Source organism: Gobio gobio, assembly GCF_949357685.1.
Source record: "Gobio gobio genome assembly, chromosome: 8".
Taxonomy (NCBI): Eukaryota; Metazoa; Chordata; class Actinopteri; order Cypriniformes; family Gobionidae; genus Gobio; species Gobio gobio.
In genome coordinates this window covers 47,931,674-47,958,947 of record NC_137114.1, presented here as the reverse complement: position 1 = coordinate 47,958,947, position 27,274 = coordinate 47,931,674, and the positions used below count along the sequence as shown (strand labels likewise).

The 27,274-nt window shown below is 40.6% G+C and overlaps 1 protein-coding gene across 1 annotated transcript in view; it reads right to left on the bottom strand.

Annotated features, from left to right (window-relative positions):
* LOC307129932 (uncharacterized protein) overlaps positions 1–27,045 on the bottom strand; it is a 30,281-nt gene extending 3,236 nt beyond the window's left edge. The window contains exons 1-2 of the mRNA XM_079822732.1: positions 26,894–27,045; positions 6,810–7,094 (exon numbers count right to left, since the gene is read on the bottom strand). Of these exons, the coding sequence (XP_079678858.1) occupies positions 6,810–6,930 (121 nt within the window). The 5' untranslated portion in view covers positions 6,931–7,094; positions 26,894–27,045. The remainder of the gene's footprint in view (positions 1–6,809; positions 7,095–26,893) is intronic.
* Positions 27,046–27,274: the final 229 nt, after the last annotated feature.

The window sequence follows — 27,274 nt, the reverse complement described above, 5'->3', positions numbered from 1 at the left end:
CAGAAAATATAGAGAAATCCATTTTTGTCCATATTGCACACCCCTACTCCTAGCGTTTCATGGACTTAGGAGCTAGTTTTAGTGCTAAAATGCTCTTAGAGCAAAAATTAGGAGTCCTAAAATAAAGGTTGACACGGTCATTATTATTAAGAGTTTCTCCTAAATCTGCAAGTTAGGAGCTACTTTTACCCTCAAGATATTTTGTGAATACGGCCACTGGGCCTGAATTTATCCACCTGTTTCCAGTGAGGCGGCGGAAGTAGAATACCAATGGTATTTTGTGTGCTAGTTAGTGAAGAGGCTAAGTGTTTTTCGGATCATTGGCAAGGTTTCATAATTATAATTTTTACTTTTTTTTTATCAGATGGTGCCACAAGGGTTAAGTGAAGTTACTGTGAAGCAAAATTTGCAACATGAATGACACACACTTAACATTTCAGTTCAGTATATTTCTTAGTTAATTAATAATCTCACAATACAATAAAAAAAAAAAATGTGTGTCCTTAATTGTCCTTCCTTTACTGACCTTCCACAAAAGCTGCTGGATGACTACAACAGTGTCCTGGCCCTGTAATACATGAACAACCCGCCGTCTGTACTTCACCTGTCACTGATGCTAGCACCCATGCCTTGTGATGGGATACGTGTAGGCCATGGGTCTCAAACTCACGGCAAGTGGCCCGTGGGATGATATTTTGTGGCCCCTTACTTGACATCAAAGTTTAGTGTTAGTGCGGCCCACACGTTGTCCTGAAAAGCACCTTTTTGCTGAGTCGTTGCGTGTGCCGTGCTTGCTGCCTCCTGTGTGTGTTTCCGTGAGAGAGTTGGCTCGCCCCGCCCTCATGCAGTATAATTGGTTGACACCGCGTGATTGACAGGAACAGAATGTGAGGCTGATCAGACAGTCAAAACCAATGTGGTCTAACAGCGCTCGTCAATGTCAAAATGATTGAGATGGCCAATCAAATCAAAGTAGGTGGGGTTTATGTTCTCTTTTGTCTTCACGCACAGACGAGCACGGCAATCTTTCGCTTAATGCCATTGTGGAGAGAGACTATTCTTTCCAGGTGAAATCACAAACCAAAATGCACACAAACGTGTCCATGCTCTTAATATGCATTCATTGATGAGCGTTATGAATCAGCGAGTCGATTCAGCGGTTTGAATCGCCAAATTTCAGCAGTTTGGCGGTTTGACACACGATCCGAATCATGATTCGGCTCACTGATTCATAACGCTTCGAAGCTTCATGATGCCTTGTTTTGAAATCGTCATCACTATGCAAGTCGTTATTTTGGGTTTTTTTGCGCACAAAAACTATTGTCGCCGATTCAAAGTTATTTTAGAACCACTGTAGTGAGATGGACTTTGTAACGACGTCTTTAGTACCTTTTAAGGGTCTTGAGAGTGTAAAGTGCCATTGTGTCAATGGAGGCCTTTCAGAGCCATCAGATTTCAACTAAAATATCTTCATTTCTGTTCCGAAGATGAACGGAGGTCTGACGGGTGTCGAACGACATGAGGGTAAGTAATTAATGACAGAATTTTAATTTTTGGCTGAACTAACCCTTTAAGTCACGCTTCAAGTTACGTCAAGCGTGAACTCAACCCTCTCATGCTCGTGCTGGTGACACAAACGATAGTCTACAGTTTAAAATATTGGTATTTTTCATACAAGCACTTATCGTTTCACTTCAGAAGACATTGATTCATCCATTGGGGTCGTGTGGATTACTGTAATTATTGCTGTATGTGCGGTTTGATGCTTCAACTTTTAGGAACCCAAATGAGTTTTCATTAGCTGAGATTATTTAATTTTTCTGAGTTCATCTGAAGAAAGAAAGTCGTATACATCCAGGGCTCCAGAGTAACTTTTTAAAAAAGGGTTTTAAGCCAGTTATTTATATATGTCAGTAGGTAATATCAGTTTACATTTTTAAACATTCATTGTAATAATCCATTCCAGTGAGATTTTTGTATGCAGAAGGAGTCTGACAACAGAGGTATGATCCACACAGAGATCTGATCTCGCCATCAGTCGTCTGGGATTACATGAAGAAACAGAAAAAACTGAGACTAAATCCAGAAGAACTGTGGCAGTGTCTCCAAGACGCTTGAAGAAACCCTCCTGCGCGCATTCTCTCTGTCTTCAAAATAAGCATCATCTTAGCTCCTTCTCATATTTCACATATTAATCAAAATCAAAAAGGTCAGAAGACCATGAAGAATCCATGTTGCACGTGGTGCATTCTGACAAATTTTCCTTGAATTACCACTGGGTGTGAATTGCGCTCAAAAAACGCTGACTCTTCTCTGACCAGCTGACATTAAGCACACTTTCAATAAACAGGAAACAAATTATATCCAGTTACGAAGTGTTTTCTGTGTTTTGACAAATCTTTAGCGATGTTCTACTTCTAATAGACGGAATGGCCACACAACGCGTCTGCTAATGTCTGATTCCCGACTCCTTTGAACCGAATAATTTTAACGACTAGTTAAAAGAACTGATCTGTCCAACACTGAACTAACGAATCAGTTTAATCATTTACTCAGAACACCTCTGAAATGAGAACACAAGTGTGCTTACTCAATTTAGCAAGAGTGTTTAGTGAGAATTAGTTTTAATTATCCACAGTATTTCAGCTTGTTTCTGTTGACAATGTGTAGTAAAATAAATAGGCTAAAATCATTTAGACTGGAGTGAGGTGAAACCAGAACAAAGTTGTTGTGAGCTATAGCTGATAATTTTATTAAATTGTATAAGGCAGAAAATTAGCCTATTAGTTAATTTTGAATGCTACTATTTAATATTGATATGATTATATACCAAAACAATTATCTGTAAAGTGTGTAAAAAATGAGGAACAAAAGAAACAAACCTTGAGGTAAGAAATCATACTCCGTTTCCGTAAATCATTAACCGTTTCTTTGAATTTTATTAATTCATAATGCAATGACATTAGGTGCACCGGTGCAACTGAGGAAAAATTTAGTCGCACCTTTACAAATTTTCGCACTCTAGAGCAGCCTTTCTCAAACTTTTTTCAGTCAGGGCACCTTTCAAAAGTGCATAAAATTTCAAGGCACCCCAGTTTAAAATATAATTTAAAAACACTGCATAACCCAAATTTAAATGCAAATGTCTTGTTTATTTAGACAGGACAGTAATGAACAGAGCATAATACAAACTGTAAATAACAATAATAATAACAACAACAACTTTATAGCAACTTTATAGCACCTTTAAAAACACAGGTTTGCAAAGTAATTCACAAAATAATTAATCAGAGACACAAATGCCATAAAACCGTAAGAGGTGGACCGCACAATACCAGAACCCAACAACAAATCCTGACCAGGAGAACTAAACTGAAGTGCAGGATGCAGTTAAAATAAAATAAAAAGTGGCAGACATAACAAAAATAAATAAAACCAAATACAATACGATAAGAAAAAGATCCATGTTCCATGCACCAGAGATAAGCAGGAATGTTTTTCCATTTAGTGCTTGTTTTCATCCGTGCCATATGCGCATGCACACACACCCACATACACCCACACACACAAAAAAATAATCCGCAACGAGAGATGGAGAAAGATCTACATGCGCGCATGCAGCGCACATACGCGCTCACACAAGCCGGGGGTGGGGGTGACCACAATCAATGAGAGATGTGAGCCTGGTGCGACGCACACTGCCGCCCTATCCTGGCAGGGATGGATGAGAGGCAGACACGGAGCTCCTGGTCCACAGTCCTCAGTCGCTCCCTGTACTTGTTCTTGATGTACGTCAGGCTTGAAAAGCTCAGTTCGCACAGATAAGTTGTGGAGAAGGGTAGCAAAATAGCAACAGCGCTACTTGAAGCCACTGGATACTCTTTTTTCACTGAAATCCAAAACCTGTCCAATTCCATGTCCCCAAATCTCATTTTTTTAATGTGCGGTCTTCCCTGATCTCCATCAGTTGCTCCTGTGTTGGCAGTGGCCAGTCCTTTGCACTCTCCAGAGCGCTTGAACTCCAAGGATTACGGACCCAGTCAAACTGTGCATAAGACTCCGATGGAAAATAATGATTAAATCGCTCCGAGAGATTTCAGATGCTGGGTTATGAGATCAGAAATTGTACTGCTCTTTACATGCACATTGCACAGGGGAAACATATCCAGCCTGCCCTGTCCCACAAAGGAACGCCAGAGTGTGAGCTTAGATCTGAAGCCACGCAGTTTGTCAGACGAGGAGAGGTTTTCTTCTTTGCCTTGCATTTTTATGTTTAGCTCATTGAGGTGCTTAAAGATGTCAGCCAAATACGCAAGTTTTAGGCACCATTGTTCATCTGCAAGCAGCTCTGCATATGCAGATTTTTCTTCTGTCAAAAAGACTCTGAGTTCTTCTCTTAACTTGCACAATCGGCCCAAAACCTTCCCCCGTGATAGCCAGCGGACTGCCGTGTGTAGCAACAAGCTCTGATACTCTGCCCCCATTTCCTCGCACAGAATCGAAAACAGACGGCTCTTTAACGGGCGCACCTTTATGAAATTAACAATGTCCACTGCTCTGTCAAGCACGTCCGAAAGTTCTTTTGGGAGAGTCTTTGAAGCAAGTGCCACTCTGTGAAGGAAGCAGTGGGTTGTTCGTATATCAGGGTTTTGCTGTTTGGCCCTGCTAATGAAACCTTTGGCGCAGCCCGTCATTGCAGCTGCACCATTAGTACAGATACTAATACATTTCTTCATACTCAATCCTCCCTTTTCAAGATACTCAGTTGTCACACGATAAATTTCTTCTCCTGTTGTTTTGTTTGGCAGCGGTTTGCAAAATAAAAAATTCTCTCTAATACGATCCACAAACCGAACATTTGCCAAGAGCTGAGCGTGCCCACTTACGTCCGTTGACTCATCAAGTTGTAAAGAAAAATGTCCACTTGTCTTGATTTTCCCAAACACAACATCTTCAATGTCCACAGACATTTCATTGATTCGCCTCCCTATTGTACAATCCGACAGCGGGACCTTTGAAATTTCTTTTGCAGCTTGAGGCCCTAGCATTTTGTTCACTATTGCTGTACATGCTGGCATAATTACAGTTTCTGCAATAGTGTGAGGCGTCTTTGTTTTAGCTACTATTTCAGCTACAAGGTAGCTAGCTTCCAGTGCCTTCTCCGAGACTTTAGCGGATTTAATAATCATTTGTTCTTGACGGCTTTTTTGACTTTTCATTCTAATAAAATATTCAGGATCCTTGTCAGCAAGTGATGGATGATTGGTGGTCAGGTGTCTTTTAAGTTTGCTCGGAACCATCCCTTGGTTTGACAGTTTCATCCCACATATTAGACACAAAGGGAGAGGGCATGTTGCATCCCCAGTACTGATGAAGCCAAATTTGAGGTAATTATCATTGTATGTTCTCTTTTTAGCCTTGTCTGCCTTTGCGACCGTTGGTGCCGACTCAGAGCTGGTGGAGGAAGTAGTAGGCTGAGGCTCCATTTCACAGTAAAAACTGTCCGGTTCTTGTGGGGCTTTTCTTTTTAAAAAACTATCCATGCTGCTGTTGCTTGTTTCTTGCTCTTTGTGAAATCAAATGTATTTTCGCGGTTAAATTATAAAACAATGTAGCCAACTGCACAGTCACGCGACCCCAGTGGGGACGTCATGACAGTTACTGATGTGAGACGGATTTTTATGGTTAATTTTGTATATATATATATATATATATATATATTTATCTAAAATTAATTAACAATTTTATTAATCCGCTCATATGTTTAACCCTTTCACATGTAAATTTAAAACATTCTGGCTGACCCTCCAGCGTGAGTTTTTCAAAGCGACCGTTATTAATGTGTCACTTTATGGTTTCCATGGTGACGCGTCATTGCTTGTCACGTGACACACCGCAGCAACAACAGAGCTGAATGAATGATGATCTGCTTTTATGTCATTTTTCCTTTTTTATTCAAAATATTCACAAATTTGTTAGATATGGCATGAAATATCTGATATTCCGATTGTCAAATATATACAAGGGGAAGTGTTGTCGTTTAAACACCTTTAAAACGATCGCATTAGTTGAGCTGTATGCACGATGGGCGCCGCCATCGCCGCCGCAGGCGCAGTTCAGAAAATCTGTTGGATTTACAAGACGTGAATTCATCCACTTCTCCCAAAATGCATAAAATTAAGTGGCAAGTGAACTGGGAGAAGAATAGAGTAAACTTTAAAGTTACTTACACAATGTGTATCTGATATGAATAAAACTAATTATAATGGAAAGGATTATTATTGCCTCTTCATTTTTCATCATTTTGTATTTTACAAACTCTAAATGTATTGTTTTTTTAGTACGTATATGTATGAAACCTAAAATAAACATTATGTGGCTGAAAACACTGAAAAGTTGTGATATATGACAAGTCCGAGCGCTTTTTTTAAATTCTTTTTATTTTTAGCCTACGTAATTTTTTTTGGCGTAATTTTTTTGGCACCCACTTTGAGAAAGGCTGCTCTAGAGCCCTGACATCTCACATGGCATGAGGGTAAAAAAAACTGGGTAAATGGAAAGGACATTTCTGGGTGTACTGTATTTTCTTTTAATAGATAATACAGAATAGCAGATGTCCCACTTACCTTGTAACAACATGGAACAAGAGTATATTTCCCCAGTATTAAAAAAAAATGTTTTTGTTAATTGCCTTGAAACTACCCTGCTGCCTATTATTATTATTATTATTATTATTATTATTATTTACAGCTTATTATTTCACAGCTACTAAAGCAGTCAATAATGAAGAATCAAGAATGGACACCTACCTATTTGTTCCTCAGTCTCTTCATGTTTTATTCTGGATGGTTCTGGATAACTCATGTCTTCAATCTCCTCTTTAATCTCCTCTTTAATCTCCTCTTTAATCTCCTCTTTAATAAACTCCATATTTAACAGTCACACAGATTTCAGCTGCTACACCTGGAGTTTGTCCTTCTCTTGTAGGATGATGTGAATATTCCCAGTATTTATTGGTGAATTGTTGTGGGAGGGGCTTCACTGCAGGTGTGAACTGTGATCACTGTGAGATACTGACGCCCACAGGACCAGATCTGGAAAAAATCAAAGAGAAGTTACTGAATTTACACTAGATTACTGAAATACACTTAAATGAAGTGAACGTATGTTTTCTGTCAGGAATATGGAGTATTTTGATACAAGTTAGATATTAATTGCATTTAACAAAGGGTTTGTTCAACTCTTGTCCAAAGTCTGAGAGAAACAACAGGACCATCATGTTTTATGCCTAGTTCAGACTGCCCGATTTTAGCCCTGATTTTGACTCGCCGACAGGTTTTAATCGCCGACAAATGCCTGAAATCATAGGCAAATCGGTGCTCGTGCACGAGAGTGACAATCACGCAGTGTGAACGATCAAAGACGTGATCAGAGAGAATCTCCGATGAGTCGCCGACGCCCGCGAGATATTTGGCATGCTAAATATCTGGACTTGTCAGGGATTCAAACTCCTGCTGTGTGCAGGGGCGGGGCCACCCCCAAAAATGTAATTGGCCACGCCAAGTACCCCCCCCCCCCCCCCCCTCCATCAGAGTTGGAATGTAATATGTTGTTGGACTTGTCAGTATTAATTCTTTACTAGTAGTTCTAGCGGTTTTCTAAACTAAAACTAATATTTTACAGTGCATTGATTTGGCCACTGCACTCATCCCCCTGTTTGCTGTGGTTGTGGAGCGCCTCCGCACTGAGGAGGAACCACTCTACCGTGACGTGTTGTTATCGGAGTAAATAGTGGGCACAAACAGACGGCGAAGTGCGGTGGTTGGTTGGTTTCTCTGCTTTAAAGCTTATAAAAAATCATTTGCGCACAAAAATAAACTAAAACTAAGCCAATTCAGGAGCCAGAAGACGCGAAAAAGAAGTTGTGCGCGCTCTGTGAGAAGATTGTGTGTGTGCGCTCATCCGAAGTGCGCAAATCCGCATTTCAGATGGCGCTCAAAAATTGAGTCTTGCGCTTAAACAGACAAATTCTTAGTTTTTTTTTTACATTTGTTTATTGATTTTTCAGTGACATAAAATCAAGAGGTAACAATTCGGGAGTCAAAACAGTGTCCAAAACAACTGACAAAAAAGAATAATAATAAATTAAAAAAATTGAAATCAGATAAAGAATAATAGTAATAGTTTGAATAGTAAAAAAAAAAAAAAAAAAAAAAGTAAAAAAATAAATAAATAAATAAAAAAACCAAACAAAAAACAACAACAACCCCCAAGAACAAATAAACAGAACAACACAAAAACACAGAATGGTCACCCACTGCAAAATAAAAGCCCAGTATGTTAAATTACACAGAGATAAAAGAAAAATTAAATAAACATCCATGCTACAAATTCACACAAGAAAAAAAAAACTAACAAAAAAAACCTAACAATTAGTGGACAATCAGGGTGGCTAGTCTGGTATAGCCGTAAAACTCAATCCCTCAACATGTGCAAAAAATGGACCCCAAGTTTTATTAAACTTTGCAAGAGAACCATGTATCGAGCACCTAACTTTCTCCAGCTTCACAAACTAAAGGATGTCTCTGATCCAAGACGAGTGAGAAGGCGGTGCAGGAGACTTCCACCTCAGTAAAATCAAACGTCTAGCCAATAAGGAGACAAAGGCTACAAAGTCAGCTTTATATTTAGGAAGCTGCAAAGTAGGAGGTAAAACCCCAAACAAAGCGGTACATGCTGTTGGATCGAATTGAACCCCTGAACAAACAGAAATAGAATTAAATATCTGTGTCCAAAAATGAAATACAAGACCAAAACATATGGACATGGGTAGCTGGAGCCTGATGACATCTACACTCACCTAAAGGATTATTAGGAACACCTGTTCAATTTCTCATTAATGCAATTATCTAATCAACCAATCACATGGCAGTTGCTTCAATGCATTTAGGGGTGTGGTCCTGGTCAAAACAATCTCCTGAACTCCAAACTGAATGTCAGAATGGGAAAGAAAGGTGATTTAAGCAATTTTGAGCATGGCATGGTTGTTGGTGCCAGACGGGCCGGTCTAAGTATTTCACAATCTGCTCAGTTACTTGGATTTTCACGCACAAACATTTCTAGGGTTTACAAAGAATGGTGTGAAAAGGGAAAAACATCCAGTATGCAGCAGTCCTGTGGGCGAAAATGCCTTGTTGATGCTAGAGGTCAGAGGAGAATGGGCCGACTGATTCAAGCTGATAGAAGAGCAACTTTGACTGAAATAACCACTCGTTACAACCAAGGTATTCAGCAAAGCATTTGTGAAGCCACAACACGCACAACCTTGAGGCGGATGGGCTACAACAGCAGAAGACCCCACCGGGTACCACTCATCTCCACTATAAATAGGAAAAAGAGGCTACAATTTGCACAAGCTCACCAAAATTGGACAGTTGAAGACTGGAAAAATGTTGCCTGGTCTGATGAGTCTCGATTTCTGTTGAGACATTCAGATGGCAGAGTCAGAATTTGGCACAAACAGAATGAGAACATGGATCCATCATGCCTTGTTACCTCTGTGCAGGCTGGTGGTGGTGGTGTAATGGTGTGGGGGATGTTTTCTTGGCACACTTTAGGCCCCTTAGTGCCAATTGGGCATCGTTTAAATGCCACGGCCTACCTGAGCATTGTTTCTGACCATGTCCATCCCTTTATGACCACCATGTATCCATCCTCTGATGGCTACTTCCAGCAAGATAATGCACCATGTTACAAAGCTCGAATCATTTAATAATGGTTTCATGACAATGAGTTCACTGTACTAAAATGGCCCCCACAATCACCAGATCTCAACCCAATAGAGCATCTTTGGGATGTGGTGGAACGGGAGCTTCGTGCCCTGGATGTTCATCCCACAAATCTCCATCAAATGCAAGATGCTATCCTATCAATATGGGCCAACATTTCTAAAGAATGCTTTCAGCACCTTGTTGAATCAATGCCACGTAGAATTAAAGGCAGTTCTGAAGGCGAAAGAGGGTCAAACACAGTATTAGTATGGTGTTCCTAATAATCCTTTAGGTGAGTGTAATGCACATGGGGTCGACATCATTATAGATTTTGGAAAGCCTAACTCGAGTGAGATGGGTACGATGTAGAATTTTGCACTGGGTCAGACCATGTCTAGCACAAATAGATGAGGAGTGAACCCGACGCAAGATGGCATCCCACAACTCCTCCGAGATCCCCTCCCCTAGATCCTCCTCCCATTGGGTTTTAATTTTATGCTGCGGGGTAAGCTGCAAAGAATAAATAAGATTGTATAAACTTGAAATGGCACCCTTGATAGTCGGCAATGGGGTTAAAAAGGAGTCAATTAGAGAGGCCTCTGGGAGATTTGGAAAATTGGGGCTAAGATTGCGAATGAAACTATGAACTTGAAGGTATCTAAAAAAATGCTGTCTAGACAAATGGAATTTATCGGAGAGTTGCTGGAAGGATGCAAATGTACCAGCAATATACAAGTCCCTAAATACCTTGATGCCGTAGTCAGACCACAAAGAAAAAGCTCCGTCAATTAAAGCTATGGTCTACGATTTCAAAGATTGTTCATTATTAATAATCTCGTTTAGATGCTGGTTATGGTTCTACAGTACAATCCTAACAATATGAAGAGAAAAAAGAATTTAAAAAATCCATTCACTCTATTGGGTGTACACCCGCAGAGAAATTGACCAATGTAAGCTGTCCGGCCGGACAGCTTACATTGGTTAACTGCTCTCATCCAATCCCTGCTCCACTCGCGTTTCCCCCCGACCGCACCCCACCCCGCCCCCTCCTGCGACATGAAATTTTGCTGGCAAGTAGGCAGCGTCAACTCAGCAATGGAGAAAAACCAACAAACAGACAGCGGCAAGCGGCCCCTGCTCGCCCCAACAGTCAAGGTTGGAATAAAGAGAAAGTCAATTGAGGAAAGAGCAGATATTTAAAATAAATGTGAAGAACGCCGGACTCAAAGCCGAATCAATATAGGGTCCACCGTTGCCCGTTGGAGGAAGCTTCAGAGAAACCTTTGGACTTAAAACCGACGCTGATTATTTGTTGAGCAGGTAAACATTTATTTATACTTTTATGGTGTGGTGTATTACATAAATAGCTTTTTATCAGCATGACAACATGATCATGCTGCCGGTCGGCATTGGAATGTTAGCCGTTTAGCATCGCCTATCACGGGTCAAAGTAATTATATTTCTTGAAGTGCTTGACTATTTCAATAGGCCTAACGTTAGCGGTTTTCTGTTCGAGCCGATAGAACATTGCATGTGTTGCTAATCTTGCGTGGGCGTGAACTCAAACGTGTGCCTTTGAGCTATCAACATCTCTGTTCCAATGTTTACTCCTGCTTGACTGAGTGACGTTGTTCAGGTCGTTTCCCGGTGGGAGGGATCAGGTAGCACAGAGGGGAGGGGTGTGCGTGTGGAGGGGCGGGATGAGTTTTTTTTAAATTCAGGCTTTCTCGACTGATTTTCAACATCGTAGACTACAGCTTTAAGGAAGGATGAAAAACAGGGTTAGCGGATAAGGGTGCTAAGAAAGAGAAGGTCTGTAGACCAAAATAACATCTAAATTGCTTCCAAATTTTAAAAGTGGATTTAACTAAGATGTTATTGCAAAAAAGGGAGGGAGAGAAACTAAGAGGAGCGTGGATGAGAGCAGTCAACGAAGCAGGTTTAACAGAAGACATCTCCATACTCAACCATGTGGGAGGAACTGGTGCACCCTCCAGAGAAATCCAAAGCTGAATTACTCTAAGGATGGAAGCCCAGTAATAAAACCTCAAGTTAGGAAGGGCCAAGCCCCCAAGGGTCTTAGGTCTCTGCAACAACTCCTTTCGCATACGAGGGACCTTTTTGTTCCATATAAACTCAGTGATTAATTTGTCTAGTTTATGAAAAAAGGACTGAGGGAGAAAGATAGGTATGCATTGGAAGAGATAGGACAATTTGGGGAGTATATTCATCTTAACAGAATTGACCCTGGCCCCAAGGGAAAGAGGCAACAGTGACCACCGTTGAAAGTCCATCCGTATCTGATCTAACAAAGGGGAAAGATTATAATCAAACAAATCTTCAAATTGGTCTCCAATCTGGATACCAAGGTATTTAAAGCCAAATGGAACAATTTTGAATGGGAAACCCTGAGCAGCGTTTTGGGCACCTTGATTTAAAGGAAACAGCTCACTCTTGTCCAAATTTAGTTTATAACCTGAAATCTGACCAAATGTACTAAGGATGTCAAGAGCAGCTGGAACTGAGACAGAGAGATTGGACATATATAGTAATAAATCATCGGCATAGAGGGAGACCTTCTGTTCAAGACCATATCTTGTTATTCCAGTGATGTGTGGCTCTGAACGAAGTGCAATAGCCAGAAGTTCAAAAGCAACAGCAAATAAGAGAGGACTCAGAGGACAGCCCTGACGAGTGGAGCGGTGCAAAGGGAAATAATCTGAATGGGTGTCATTAGATCTGACTGAAGCCACAGGGGATGAATATAGCATCTTGATCCAAGAAATGAACTCCTGGCCAAAACCAAATTTCTCCAAAACGTAAAAAAGGTAGTTCCACTCCACTCTGTCAAAAGCCTTCTCCGCGTCTAATGAGATTACGGCTTCCGGCCCCTTTGACGTAGAAGGATTATAAACCACATTGAGAAGTCGTCTGAGATTAAAGAATCCATGTCTGTTCTGGACAAAACCTGTCTGATCAGGAGAAATGATCAAGGGCAAAACTGATTCCAATCGCAGAGCTAATCATTTGGACAGAAGTTTTACATCTACAGATAATAGACTAATTGGACTGTAACTTGAGCAGGACAGAGGGTCCTTTTTTGTTTTAAAAGTAAAGATATGGAGGCCTGATTTAGAGTCTGAGGTTATTAAGAAAGAGTAAGAGATTCATTGAACATTTCTATCAAAACTGGTGCTAAATTGTCAAAAAAGGTCTTGTAAAACTCCAGGCCTGGACATTTTCTAGACTGCATAGAAAATGTTGCACGTTTCAGTTCATCTATGGTGATTGGGACCTCTAACTGCTCAGCAATATCAGCATCTACCTTAACCAACTCCAGAGAGTCAAAAAAACTATCCAGGGCAGACAGATCAGACCCAACCTCAGAAGTATATAAAGAGGAGTAAAACCGTTTAAACTGATCATTAATTTTTCATCGGTTGTGACGCCGGAAGGAGTATGAATTTGTGGAATCTGCTGAGAGGAGGAGGCCTGTCGAAGCTGATGGGCCAAAAGTTTGGACGCCTTATCTCCAGATTCATAATAACAATATTTAGCCTTAAATAAGAGCTCCTCAACCTCTTTAGTAGAAAGAACATCAAACTCAGCCTGAAGAGAGAGACGATCTTTATATAAGTTAGGGGATGGGGAGGAAGCGTAGATATTATCAAGCTGGGAAATCCTTAATTCTTTAAAAAAAAATTCCTTTGTTTGTTCTCATAGCTGCTGTATGAGATAATTTCACCTCTAATGTATGCTTTCAAAGTCTCCCACAAAAGGGAGGCTGAGATCCCTGGAGTTCTGTTGGTAATAAGAAAAAAGTCAATTTGATTAGAAACAAACTTAACAAAATCCTCATTAGATAGCAAGCGCGTATTAAGACGTCAGGGGAGGCACGCATGTTCGCGCTCCTGTATGACTAACTCCAGTGTGGTCGGAGCATGTTCTGATATTAGAATAGTATCATAAGAGCAAGATTGGACAGAATGGAGAAAACAGTTATCCAAGAGAAAATAATCAATACGAGAAAAGGAGTGATGTACATTAGAGAAAAAAGAATACGTTTTACCAGACGGATTAAGAAAGCGCCATGGATCAGAGACCGAGAACTCCTTCATAAAGGATAAAATGGTCTTGGAAGACTTTGAGGGTACACCTGGTCTAGTACCCCTTTTCCACCAAGGCAGTGCTAGAGCTAATTCAGAGCCAGAGCTAGTACCAGTTCATAGTTGGTTCGACTAAGGAGCCTTCTAAGAACCGTTTGCTTTTCCACATGCTGAGAGCCACACCAGAGCCAGGTCTTACGTCACTGTATACGTCTCATCTTTCTCAGCAACGCTAGCGAGGCAGCGGCAGTGTTGCCAAGTCTGTGGTTTTGCCGCGGGCTGTTTTTTCATGTCCGCGGGATGAGGCGACCCCAATTATGTGATATTTAGCCCCGGGAATGCGAGTAGGCAACCTTTTAGTAGGCAACCATGCCAAAAAACACATATTTTACCCCCAAATGTGATTTTTACTGGGAAACCCCCCTCTGGAACGCGATTGGGCGTGTTTTGAGAAGCAATTGGGCGGGTTTTGTTGTGAAAACCTGGCAACCCTGGAGCGGGAAACACACACACACACACCAGGCTTGTTCGAGACGCATCGGCGCTGTGCAGACCGATCCACGTATGATATATATATAAAAAAAAAACGCATGAGTGAATCAAAAGCACAAGGAGTCATATGCTCTCGCTGGACTTGTTATCATACGGCGATCAGTCTCTGCACAGCACCGCTGCGAACAAGCCTTCCATCAACAAAGCAAACGTTGCGTTACTATTGATTCACATGACTTTACGATTCTACATCGGCATCAAAACAACGAAAACACAGCGAATCCAACGCATTCATGCAGTTCGCCGTAATTTGTATAGACGGAGATTACAAACGAGCAGCAGCTGTTAGCTCCATTAACTGCAATTTCAAAAATGGCGGATCTCAAGTTTGTGTTGGCCTTGTTGACCCCGCCCCCAGCGCCTGACGTAATCGGTTCTTACTTCTAGCCCTGTTCTAGCCCAGCAATGTTTTGGTGCTACTTAAGAACCACTTTTCCTGGCTTGGAGCTGGGGCTTTGGGTGTGGAAACACAAAGAACTGATTTGAAACTAGGCTCTGGGTCCGATCTAGCTCTAGCTCTGCTTTGGTGGAAAAGGGGTATAGTGGAAGAACAATCTAATACAGGATTAAGCCAACAGTTAAAGTCCCCCCCATAATAAGTAGATGTGTGGACATGTCAGGTAATTTGGTGAACAATTGATGGAAAAAAATTGTCGTCATCCCAGTTTGGACCATACACATTAGCCAGAATCACAGATTTACAAACACAAGCCTTCCATTGGGGTCAGCTATTACATTAGAGCACACAAAAGGAACCGATTTGTGAATCAAAATTGCAACACCCCTAGATCTAACATTAAAATTAGAATGAAATACTTGACTGACCCACCTCCCCTTTAATCTAATATGGCTGGAAGATTTTAAGTGAGTCTCTTGAAGGAAAACAATATGGGCACCTAATTGTTGAAGATGGTGAAGTACTTTGCTACGTTTAATAGGCTGATTTAAACCATTACAGTTCCAGCTAACAAATTTGAGTCCTGTCCCTGATTGTCGTAGCATCTTAGACTGCTGCATGCTAGTCAAGTATTAGTGTAAACTGCAGCATGGAATGTATAACAGTCACAGAAATAAATTAAAACATGGGCGACCTGACTAAACAAAACACATAGAGAGAGAAAAAAAAAAAGGAGAACTCTTCACACACACACCCACCACCCCATGAGCTGAAGCGTCTACTAGGGCTGAACGATATATCGTTATCGTATCTATATCTAGATATGAACTTTCAAGATATTACTATCGAAAAAAGCAACGATATAGACGAGATAGATTTCCCCTCTCCGCGCTCGCCCTGCATACAACTCTGGCAGTCACAACAAACATCAGGTTTTACGAGTGCCCTTAAATGCACCGCTAAAGCCAGCGCGCACACACTACCAGGGATGTGGGAACTATATTGTGAGAGGGGGGGGCGGCATTTCCATGGTGACGCGTTATTGCTTGTCACGTGACACACCGCAGCAGCAACAGCGCTGAATGAATGATGATCTGCTTTCATGTCAATTTTTCCTTTTTTATTAAGAATATTCACAAATGTGTTAGCTATGGCATGAAATATCTGATATTCCGATTGTCAAATACATGCAAGTGGAAGTATATTGTTGTTTAAACACCTTTATAACGATCGCATTAGTTGAGCTGTATGCGCGATGGGCGCCGCCGTGTTAGTTTGTGCCGCAGACGCAGTTCAGAGAATCGGATCTGTTGGATTTACAACCTCTATGTTTACAACACTTGAATTCATCCACTTCTCCCGAAATACTTAAAAGTAAGTGGCTGGTGAATTGGGAATAGAATAGAGTAAACATTGAAGTTACTTACACAATGTGTATCTGATATGAATAAAACGTGTCGAATTATAATGCAAAGGATTATTATTACCATTATTCCCATAGATATCAGTGTGTATTTTACAAACTCTAAATGTATTGTTTTTTTAGTACTTATGTGAATTTATATTTGAAACCTAAAATAAACAGTATGTGGTTGAAAACACTGAAAAGTTGTGATATATGACAGCTCTGAGCGCGCCTGTCTCTGGCTAAATTCAACATTTGAATTTAGCAGTTGATCATGTGAGTTGATCCCTAGCGTCTTCCCAAATAAGACGCGAGCAAAACCCACAAACTACCAAAAACATCCTAACACGCTCCGTTAACAGCACAAACCAGTACTGCTCATGCGAGTTTGTAATAAAGCATAGAATAAATATGTAAACAAACACAGTAGCAAAATATGAAAAGTGTTTCAAGTGACACAAACTTAAAGCAGGACAGTTTAACAAACAGAAAACGGGTTAAATTAACCCCCGGATTACCAAACAAACTGCCAGCCACCTTCAAACTGTAGCTCCATAAGAGACACCAGACTTCAAGTTAGTGCTGGGCGGTATGACCAAAAATGTATATCACAGTATTTTTCTAAATTATACCGGTTTCACGGTATATGACGGTATTTTTTCCCCTATGCATGACCGGGTGTTAATCACATTTTCTACTGATTAAGAGAGGAAATACTGCAGGAGATTCACTAGAATACCTGTTTTACTGTCATGATGAGTGACTATTGTAGAAAAATTCCACACTAGAGTTAATTGGCCTGGTTTACCAAGCCTCACAAATTGATGCTGTGGAGAGACAGCAACCAATAAAACACAGACCTGCAACACACTCAGAGTCATACTTACAGACACCTGAATATTAAAAGTTGGGTTGAGGGCACCTTAAGCATTTTAAAAATCTAACCCAATATAACAACAAACTGCCAAACGAAGAAAAACACGGATATTTGCAATAGGCCTACATTTAAGAGCACTCTATGAACGAATGACACACATCAGTTTAACACAGAAAGAATAAAGCAGTTACTTTTTTGCCCATTCTTCTTTAAAATTGTCAGTTTATTTATTAATTTACATCATTGTCTTTTGTGTAGCAGAATAATCCATCGTGTCAGCGCGTTCTTGATCAGACATACGGTTGTATCAGTGTAATCAGTGCATACATTTCATTTTAATAAGACGTGATGAAATATGCGCGCATACACGCTTCTGGTTCATGTCTAGAGCACTAGAGTTTATGAAATATGTCCATAAAAAATGTAAACGCGATCGCTCCGGTCTATATCAGTGCTATATGATCCATGTGGAGAACGCTGTTAAACTCATCGCGGCGCTCCGCACAGAACCCGCTCTCTCTCGCGCGCCACATGTAGTTCGAATTCTCCACTATAATCAAGGGCTGAATCCGAAATCGCCCCCCATAACCTCAAATATAGCATTATTTGGAGGGGACAGCGCTTTTTAGTGGTGTCCGAAACCCTAGTGGACGTTATTGAGTGCACTCATTCTATACCACATCGCACCGCAATAACGAGTGTACAGCCGATGTACACACATTGCCTGTCCGACTTCATGCACGTTTTCATTCACTCCTTCAAATAAAGTGATAACATAGGGAATAATGAATGAGAGTATAGGATTCAGCCATAGGCTATGCTGTTTATGCAAGCTCAACTGTGCTCTGACTGTTCTTACTACAGTGCATCAATGAAATGGGTCCCCTCTCAAACAATGACGCGCTGCGCCACGTTCCGAACGCTGTTTAAGCGACATATACCGGTATAGCGGTATCATCAAAATTCATATCATAAAATAAATAAATACCGGTATTCGGTATGAACCGGTATACCGCCCAGCACTACTTCAAGATCACCTTGACAAAGTCCATTGCAGTGGCTGGGTCTTCAAAGGTGTGTGTAGCTCCACCGGGAAGAGTGATCTTTAAAGTCGCGGGAAACCTCAATCCAAACTTCACTCGCACGAATGTAACAGACGCTTAAAGGGTAACTAAACCCTAAACCAACTTTTTTTAGTTAATGATCTGTAATACTGGGGCTTTATTAATGCTGTTCATTGATTCGAGTAAATGTTTTGACATTTGAGTATAAAGTGTTTTAATTCTATAAAATATGGTGTAAAACCGCCAAAGTGCTGCCCTCTTAAGGTTGAACGGTGGCTACTGCAGTTGAATTTTCCTATTGGACGTTGTGGTACATCGTGACGTAGGATGGTACTTCCAACGGCTCACTATCCGCGCCCCTGGCACGAGCTCACCACGCCCTCAGAAATGTTTCCCCCAATCACATATTGAGAGCGGCTTCTCTCCAGTATGAACTCTCATGTTACATGAGGTAGAAACATTATGAATGAAACTGACTTGACACTTGCTTTAACATTGTAATGAAGAAAATACGGTTAAATAATGCAGTTGTCAGTACACGTCAGGCTTTTCTTGCGATATTATTGCCGCCCGTCATGTGTACAGGTAAGTTTCATACATGAGACGCGCTTTCAAACCCTGACACGCAAGTGGTTGCTGCGGTAACGAGCAACAATACCGTAACGTGCTGGCTTATTTGAGGAAATCTGGCTTTTAGGTCTGAGCTTATTGGTCCTGTGCTGCTTATTGATTCAGTTAATTTGAATGAAAATCGTATGTATATCAGATATCTGATCTATTTTTAGTGGCATTCAGTTAGGGCTGTATGATTAATCGAAAAATAACCGAAACCGACATTCAGAACTTCTAACCGACGTATTTTTCCCATGTCGGTTATTTTGGTTTTCACGTGACTCCGCCCCGTCAGTCACATCAAGTGCAGTTTGCAGACACACAGAGAGATGCAGGAGCAGTTATCTGTTTATAGATGCCCAGAATCACTATAGTAACTTCATGTTTTACAGTTTATATAATACAGGTCAGTTAATTGCTGTTCTTATAGCCTACGCGCTGACACACACACACACACACACAGACGGTGCGCGCAAGACCCGAAGCCAGATCGCTTTCACTTTCATGCTCATAAAGTTTGTCAAGTACATGCGTTTAAAGGCTTGCCAGTTTCAACATTTAAAGCGATTGTGCACTATTCAAAAACAACAATAGCCTACGTATCCGTTCAGTGCTCAGCTTTTTTTCTGTGACACAGAGAGCCGAGTCATGTCACGTCTCTGACAACACGCGCGCGCGCCCTGAAGGCAGACCTCTTTCACCTAAGTCCTCACAAAGCTTGTCATTTGTAGGTGGTTTAAGCCCTGCCAGTTTGAACAGTAAAGCGAGTTTCGACCATCAGATGTGTGTTATGTTGAACTAATGCCTGATATATTGTGACAAACGAACACTCAGACAGAAGCTCGCACATCACGTGAAGATCGCGCGCAGAAACGCAGTGTCACCGCCGTCCTGTGAGTAAAGTCACTAAAGTAGCTTAGAAACTCAATCGTTATAGGCATACTTTTGAATACCTTTGAAGTAAGAACAAACCACAGCTTCATAATGAATAGAGACAGTGGCCCTCATTTATCAAAAGTGCGTACACCAAATTTCCAGCGTACACCTGGCGTACACCCAAAACCACGGTGACTTTGAGATTTATCAATATGGACGTTGGCGTACGGCACGCTCAAATCCTACGCCAGCTCAGGAGGTGGTGTACGCACGTTTTGAGTTAGTGCGAAAATGCGCAGAAAAACAATTCCTAACACCACAAAACGCACTGACAAAGATATGCTATATTATGACCCACTGTAAAAAAAACAAAAACAACAACAACAACAACAAAAAAAAATAAAGCCCTATTTGCACGGGATAAGTAGGCTAGGCTATTATCTGGGGACCTCGTGTGATTTAGAAATTACTCCCCCACATCTGAATTTTGCGTGGCGCATTCGCACGGGATAAGCTGTGATTTTACTCGAATTTACTGACTTATCTCCTGGATATGATGTTACTTGAAAATGTTTTTTCGTTATATAGCTGTATGAAATTATAAACAGTCGTATCGATATCATTTTGATTGTTTTATAGTAATACAAATAATTTCGTTCAGTTAGAGAACAGACGCAATTAAAAACGTAACTAAGCAATATAGCCTATAATAACACGGCGGAAGATTCAGTTTCAAAGCTAAATGTAAAAGTGCCCATTTAAGCGAGTTGTCATTGTACTGTTCTGTTTTTGTGTTTTTCATTAAGAATAATATTAAACACACCATTCAAGCAATTTACTCCCAATTTGTGCTCATTCTAAAGTGAAAGTGGTAGCCTATAATCCGCGCGGCCGCTCATGAAGTCATAACGGTGCACATATGCAGTCTAGCGCCATTCTTCGTGAAAGATAAAGATAGAAATGCTCACAGGACACGAAAACCTTGCAAAAATTATATACGATCGGCCTAATCCCGGCCAAATAGATGCCGATTCGCACGGGACTAATAATATCACCTCGGTGTTCGGCGAAATATGGTAGGTCATTTGCGGGGGAATTTTTACTTTAGGCCTACATATTACAGACATGGCCGATTCGCACGGGATTAAGATCACAGACATTATCTGCGATTATTAGCCTACAAATCACCAGAGGTCCCCGCATATACTAATAATCCCGTGCGAATAAGTAATTATAAACTTCAGTGTTTATTTTTGTGCAACATGAACTTCAATTTGTGTGACTTTACCAAAGCATTTGATTTGTAGGCATGTATTCGTCCAGTTGCGAGCCTGTGCGCTTTACCTGATGTTGGTTAGGCCCGGCAGCTGCGCACGGACTGGACTGAAAATAATTCAGACTGACAAAATAATAAAAATGACATTCTTCTTCTTTTAAATAATAATAAAATAAATAATAATAATGATAATAATGACATTCTTCTAAATAACAATAAGCGTCATTAATAATACAAATCATAATATTAATCTTACAAATTGTCATGCAATTATATTAATGTGAATGAATGGTACTCCACATCACATCATCATCACTATTGTACACATATTATTTCAAAACACGTGCTGTAAAATAATGAATTGTGATAGGTAATTTCTCATCCAAACAGCTATTTAAACTGGATTTCCACCGTACACCTTTTTGTGGGCACCTTTAATCCCACTCTTTAAACTTCCAAATAAAACAATTTTGTTTTTTTCCACTTCCCTGGTGATGGTCTCGATCTCTACTTCAGAGAAGTTTCGCTTCTTTGCCGTCTTCCGTATGTCCATGGCGTAAAATGAGGGCGTGGGGGAGGCGGAGACTTGAATATATAGGGGCGTGTTAATCTAATGACGATCGTTTTCAGCCGCGGCATTTATCAAGGGCAGGTATTGCGTACGCCTGGATTTCAGAGGTACGCACAGCTTCATAAATCAGGCGGTGAGAGGAGTGTAAGCATAATGTTACGCCAATATATACGCCCGTTTCTACGCAAGATTGATAAATGAGGGCCAGTATGACTAATTCACACACACACACAATCACTCTCATATCTCTACTCCCATAGACAATAACTGCTAAAAGTGAACTGTTTCCTTCAAGTATTTTAAAATCACAAAGAAATGCACTTTCATTAGAAAAAAAAAATCCACCTTTAATAGTAGAAAATATTTACAGTACAAACCTTATCAGTGAACATACTCAAAAACCTTATGAGGGCAAAAAAAAAAAAGCAACAAAAAAAAAAGCAAAATAATCGTTCATTAATCGTAATCGAGGTCAAATGTTAAATTAATCGAGGTTTTTATTTTTGGTCAAATCGTTACAGCCATACATTCAGTATAATGATTTGACTGTTCAAAGATTAGGTCAGTTCTCTTGCGCTGCTGCTTCACTAGCATCGTCGGCATTCGGAGTTAACGCAGTTTGAGCCAGCGGCTCTCATTGATAAGGCTCTGGGTCTGTGTCTACAAACAATTCACCCTCCTCCACTTCAGGTAAAGGTAGGAGAAATGACCGCTCTGTTGCAAAGCTGGCGTCACTCCAGTCATTCTCCATCTCAGCGACTCGCGAGTCTGACAGCTGTCAATCAATGCCCACTTTTCCAGCATTTTTCAAAATTTGCCAGTGGGTGGAGTTAAGCTCTGAGCAGGGGTTTAGTTACCCTTTAACGTCCGTGAATGCAGCACGTTTCTTCGCGACTGACGAAGTGTAGTCAGGAAAGAGAAAAAGTCTTTTGCCTTGGTGGAGAAGAGGAGCTTCGCTGGCTCGGCGTAAAATGTCATTCCTCACGTGAAAAAAGTGCACATGAATCACAAAGTGCCGGGTTCGTTTACTATCACTGGGCTTGGATCGGAGAGTGCGATGCGCACGATTGAGCAGAGGCAACTCCTCCAGACCGAGGGAGTCCCTCAGCAGCTGGGCAATAAATTCGGTTGGACGCACACCTTCGGCCCCCTCTGGCACACCTACCAGGCGTATGTTGTTCCTCCTCGCTCTACCCTCTACCCAGGTCCTCACATTTATCAGTCAGCAGTTTAACCTCGGCTTTCAGCGTAGAAACTGTTGAATCCAGTGAAGTTAGCAGATCACTGTGGTCAGTGCACGTGCGCTGCAACTCCGTGATAGCTTGATCGTTGGAGCTAAGTTTTTGTTGCATCGGTTCAATTGCGTGCCTAAGCTCCTCTCTTACCGAAGAAATGTCCGCTCGAAGCTCGCAAGATAGCGAGTGTATTTTGCCACAAATGTCCCCTTTCAACTGGTCTAACATAGCCCGGAGGTGGTCCAAATTGGGCGCACACTCGGGGTCCGTGGCCACCTTCGGCCAAGATGCGGGCTCAGTCGAGGGAGAGGCCTTAGCACGGCCTGTGCGAGCCGAGTTTCCACGTGCAGCTGCCATAGTCAGTTGAAATTAGGGCTGTCATTTTTGAGAAAAATCTGATTCGAACGGATATCAAATATCAAGCAATATATTCGAATATCTACGAGCGCCCCAACCCGAGCGTTTTTCTCCCATAGAAAACCATTAGGCTATAATAAAACGCTTAACGTGGCTTAATGTACTAAAACAGTGTTATTAGGAGACCAAACTCAGGAAACATAACAAAAATACTGTTCGATAGAACTCTGTGTGCTTGGTTTGTTACCACAGTTATCTGCGTGCTTCATCAGCGATGAACTTCCACATTTGCGGCTATCTTTTTATTCAACTCCTCAGGATCCATCTCGACGAGTGCAGGCAGATCGCGTTGTTGATAAAAAATTATTTTATCATCTTGAAATACAGGTGGAGAGAGCATTTTCTTGTGGTGCCCCCCTCAGCACTTGGTGCCCGACGCGCAGCGCGTGATGCGCGTAATGGGAGCGGCTGCACTGTACATGCATATATTTTTTTATATATATTCGACTTTTTAAAACCCGTGTTTAGACCCGTGTTCTCCCTTGTCCGACCCGACCCGTATCCAACACAGTTGGGATGTTTTTCACCAGTTTCAGCAATATTTGCGGATACCCACAACCGTGCAGGACTCTGCATGGCACTTTAAAAACCGGATAGTTTATTTATAGTTCGATTACGGATATTTCACGTCATGTTCGAATGCATATTCAAATATTGAATAAAAAGTGACAGCCCTAGTTGAAATTCCCCCAAAACACACCTAAACTGACCAAGTACTTGTCAACATTGTGCACCGGCCAAATTAGTGAATAGAAACGTGTTAAAAAGTAAAAATAATCACAAACTCGGAGCAAAAGGGCGACACGTCCTACATGCTCGGTGTCCAACAGCGTCCCTAAATGGACAAATTCACACAAAATTGTCAACATGACCGTCTTGAGTATCCTAGCAAACTAATATTCTTGCTGTCTGTGTTTTTAATGTTAATCAAACAATAAAATACAAGGAAATCACTCACTGCTCTTTTGTAACTTTAATGACAATCTTTAATTTATACAGTGAAATATGCAATGCTATTTTACATTTGATTACTGATATTCAATTTCTGTACCTGAGAACTAATGTTAGACCTGTTTATTTTATAAGTATCTTTGCTCTGATTGTATTTATGTGTGCTGTTGCATAGTTAGAGTATTTGTTTTTATTTTCTTTAATTTTAATTGACAGTAGTTATTTTTTCCCTGATTATAGCACTGACTGAACCATGAGAAATTTGAACAGTTACACCCCTAGTAAATGCACATAATAAATACGTATTACAGGCCCCCACTAATTATTCTAGAAATAAGTTAATTCAACAAAGGTAACCTCTTTTGCTACATATTTTTGATGGTTCGAATGCATACTCCTACATGTTTTACCATTTATGAACTAATTTATGTGCCCTATACCATCACCATTCATATCTATGCAACCAATAAATGAATTAATACTAAAGTACAAAATTGTTTACCAAAAAAAAAAAACATTTCTTCATGGATCTAGTCCAGGGGTGTCCAATCCTGCTCCTGGAGGGCCACTGTCCTGCAGAGTTTAGCTCCAACCCCAATTAAACACACCTGAACCAGCTAAACAAGGTCTTACTAGGCACACTAGGGGTGCATTCCATTCGATAGGGTCCCTACGCACTGTTCACTGCTCCCTACTCCCTGAGCACGGTATATCAGCTGAAGTGGACTTCGCTGACAATAATCGCTCATTTGGAACGCCCTGCAACATCATCAAAGAAAGGCAAGGACGGGTGCAGATTATGATATAACCTAACATAAACTAATATTGTAATTTACTTTACTTTCAAATTGAAAACCATATAATAAGCATATACATTTACAAAAACACACAGTATAGGCTATCTAAAACATATAATCAAAACATTGTCCATTAGTTTTATTAGATTACTTATAACCTGTATTGACTATGAACCAATTTGAAGCTTCACCTGTCATTCAATATGAAAATACTTTGATTTGGTTAACTATGTATGTAGGCTATTCTTAATGGTCTTTGTAGCGTCTCATCTCGTGCGCTTTCTTTCCCAAGTGCAGCTGCACAGTACACATTCCTGAGGTAAATAAAGTAAAATATAAAACATGACAGCCCTCAGGCGCTTCTCAACACTTTTAATTTGTTTACATTTTCATAAAATATAATATAAATGTAACACCATTCATAAATACTCTAGTTTGTATAATAACTATGAATATTCAAATGCATATGTAAACTCCTTAATCGCAGAGCTGTTTAAAAACTCTTCCAACCAACGGCTCTGCACCATCATTAGTTCAGACAGTTGATGCACGCGACGCGCAAAGACATTTAGGTGATTTTCACTCTCCACTTCCTGTGAAGTGATGTATCGATGTTCCCTTCTTCCCTGCGCCGTTCGCAGTGCCCTTCGGACTGAACATGTTCGCTCCCTTTGGATTGGAATCTCACTTAAGATGGCGGAATACCCTCTGAAGTCCACTTCGCAGTCCACTTACGGCCGAATGGAACGCACCCTAGGACCTTCTAGACAGGTGTGTTGAGGCAAGTTGGGGCTAAACTCTGCAGGACAGTGGCCCTCCAGGACCGACTTTGGACACCCTTGATCTAGTCACTTAATTTTTCTCTCAAAATGCACCATATTTATGCATTTAAATTTAAAATTAACAACATTTTATTTTGGAGAGCACGTCCCGGGACCCCCTAACCTAGAGGGACCAATGTCTACACAGCACAGTCTCACAAAACCCTGTGTGAAACACAAATAATATATTTATAATGTAACATAAATATGAATAAACACTGCTACAGCTTCTTGCTGAGCTCAAAGGCCTTTCAACCTGTGTCAATTAAGTTGCTCCATCTTGTTTACAACTATATACAACTATGATGGAAAAAAATCTTGCTTGCATTGCATTTACCACAGCCCATGTGCTTCTACTACTGTTGAGTTATTGGTTATTTCATATCATATTTGAAGTTGCTAATTTTTAATTCCTTTTCACACAGAATAATAGTTTTGTTATCAATAATATACAGTATTATTACCTCCAGTGTAGGACTACTGGTTCACTGTTTACACGTCTGTAAAGGTGCCACCCCTCTCTGAATATGCGCCAGCTTTTTTCTTTTTCTCCTTTTTAGATAGCAAGTTTCTGAACTGCAGTCTATATTTTTTAATAACAATTCCAATTTTTCCTCTTGTACAGTCATGCAGTGTGAAACCCCCTGTCGCCAATCCATCGTGCAGTGTGAACACAGCAGTGACTGAATGCTACCCAAGATAGTCATGCAGTGTGAAAATAACTGTTTGAACTAGGCTTAACTGAGCTGCTGAAAAGCCTCTTTGTCAAGTGAACACATACTTTCTGTCAGGAATATGGTGTATTTTGATACAAGTTAGATATTAATTGCATTTAAAACAAGGTTTGTTCAACTCCTGTCCAAAGTCCGAGAGAAACAACAGGACCATCATGTTTAACTGAGCTGCTGAAAAGCCTCTTTGTCTCCAAAAGTTCCCTGTTTTCACCTCATTCATTATGCTGATGTCTGAGATCTTCTGTAAAGTGGCACATTAAGCACATTTTATTGGTGTAATAGAGTCAGAGTCTGTGAAAAACTCTGCCAACATATTATTACACTCTAATAATAAACCAGGACACACAACGCATTTCATTACATTGGTCCTTAAACATGTAAACTCTGGAGCTGATTAATGTTAAACTCTGTAATCTGAGAAACATCTCTCACCTGCAGACTGAAATATAAGGCATTCGACAGAAATATTTCCCTTTTGTCCTTCATTCACGATCGTTAACACCGTCGCTTTCAGCTTCAACTGGAGTGTTTGCTCTCGTCTCGTCTCGCATTTATCTCTTCTGCGCATGCTCAGTGCGCGCAGTGTCGTCTTTCTTAAAGGGGCCGCTTATTCTAGCATCTGAACATCGACTTGCAAATGAAAAACAACAGTCAGGAACTGCAAAACAGATTGGCCGTGTAAAACCAGCCTTTGTTTTAAAAAAAAATATTGCAAATGTCTAAATGACTTGTGTACGTACACTCTAAAAACGTTTACTATGATTTACTCAATTTTTTTGGTGAAACATTTTTACACTAATAAAATTGAGTACA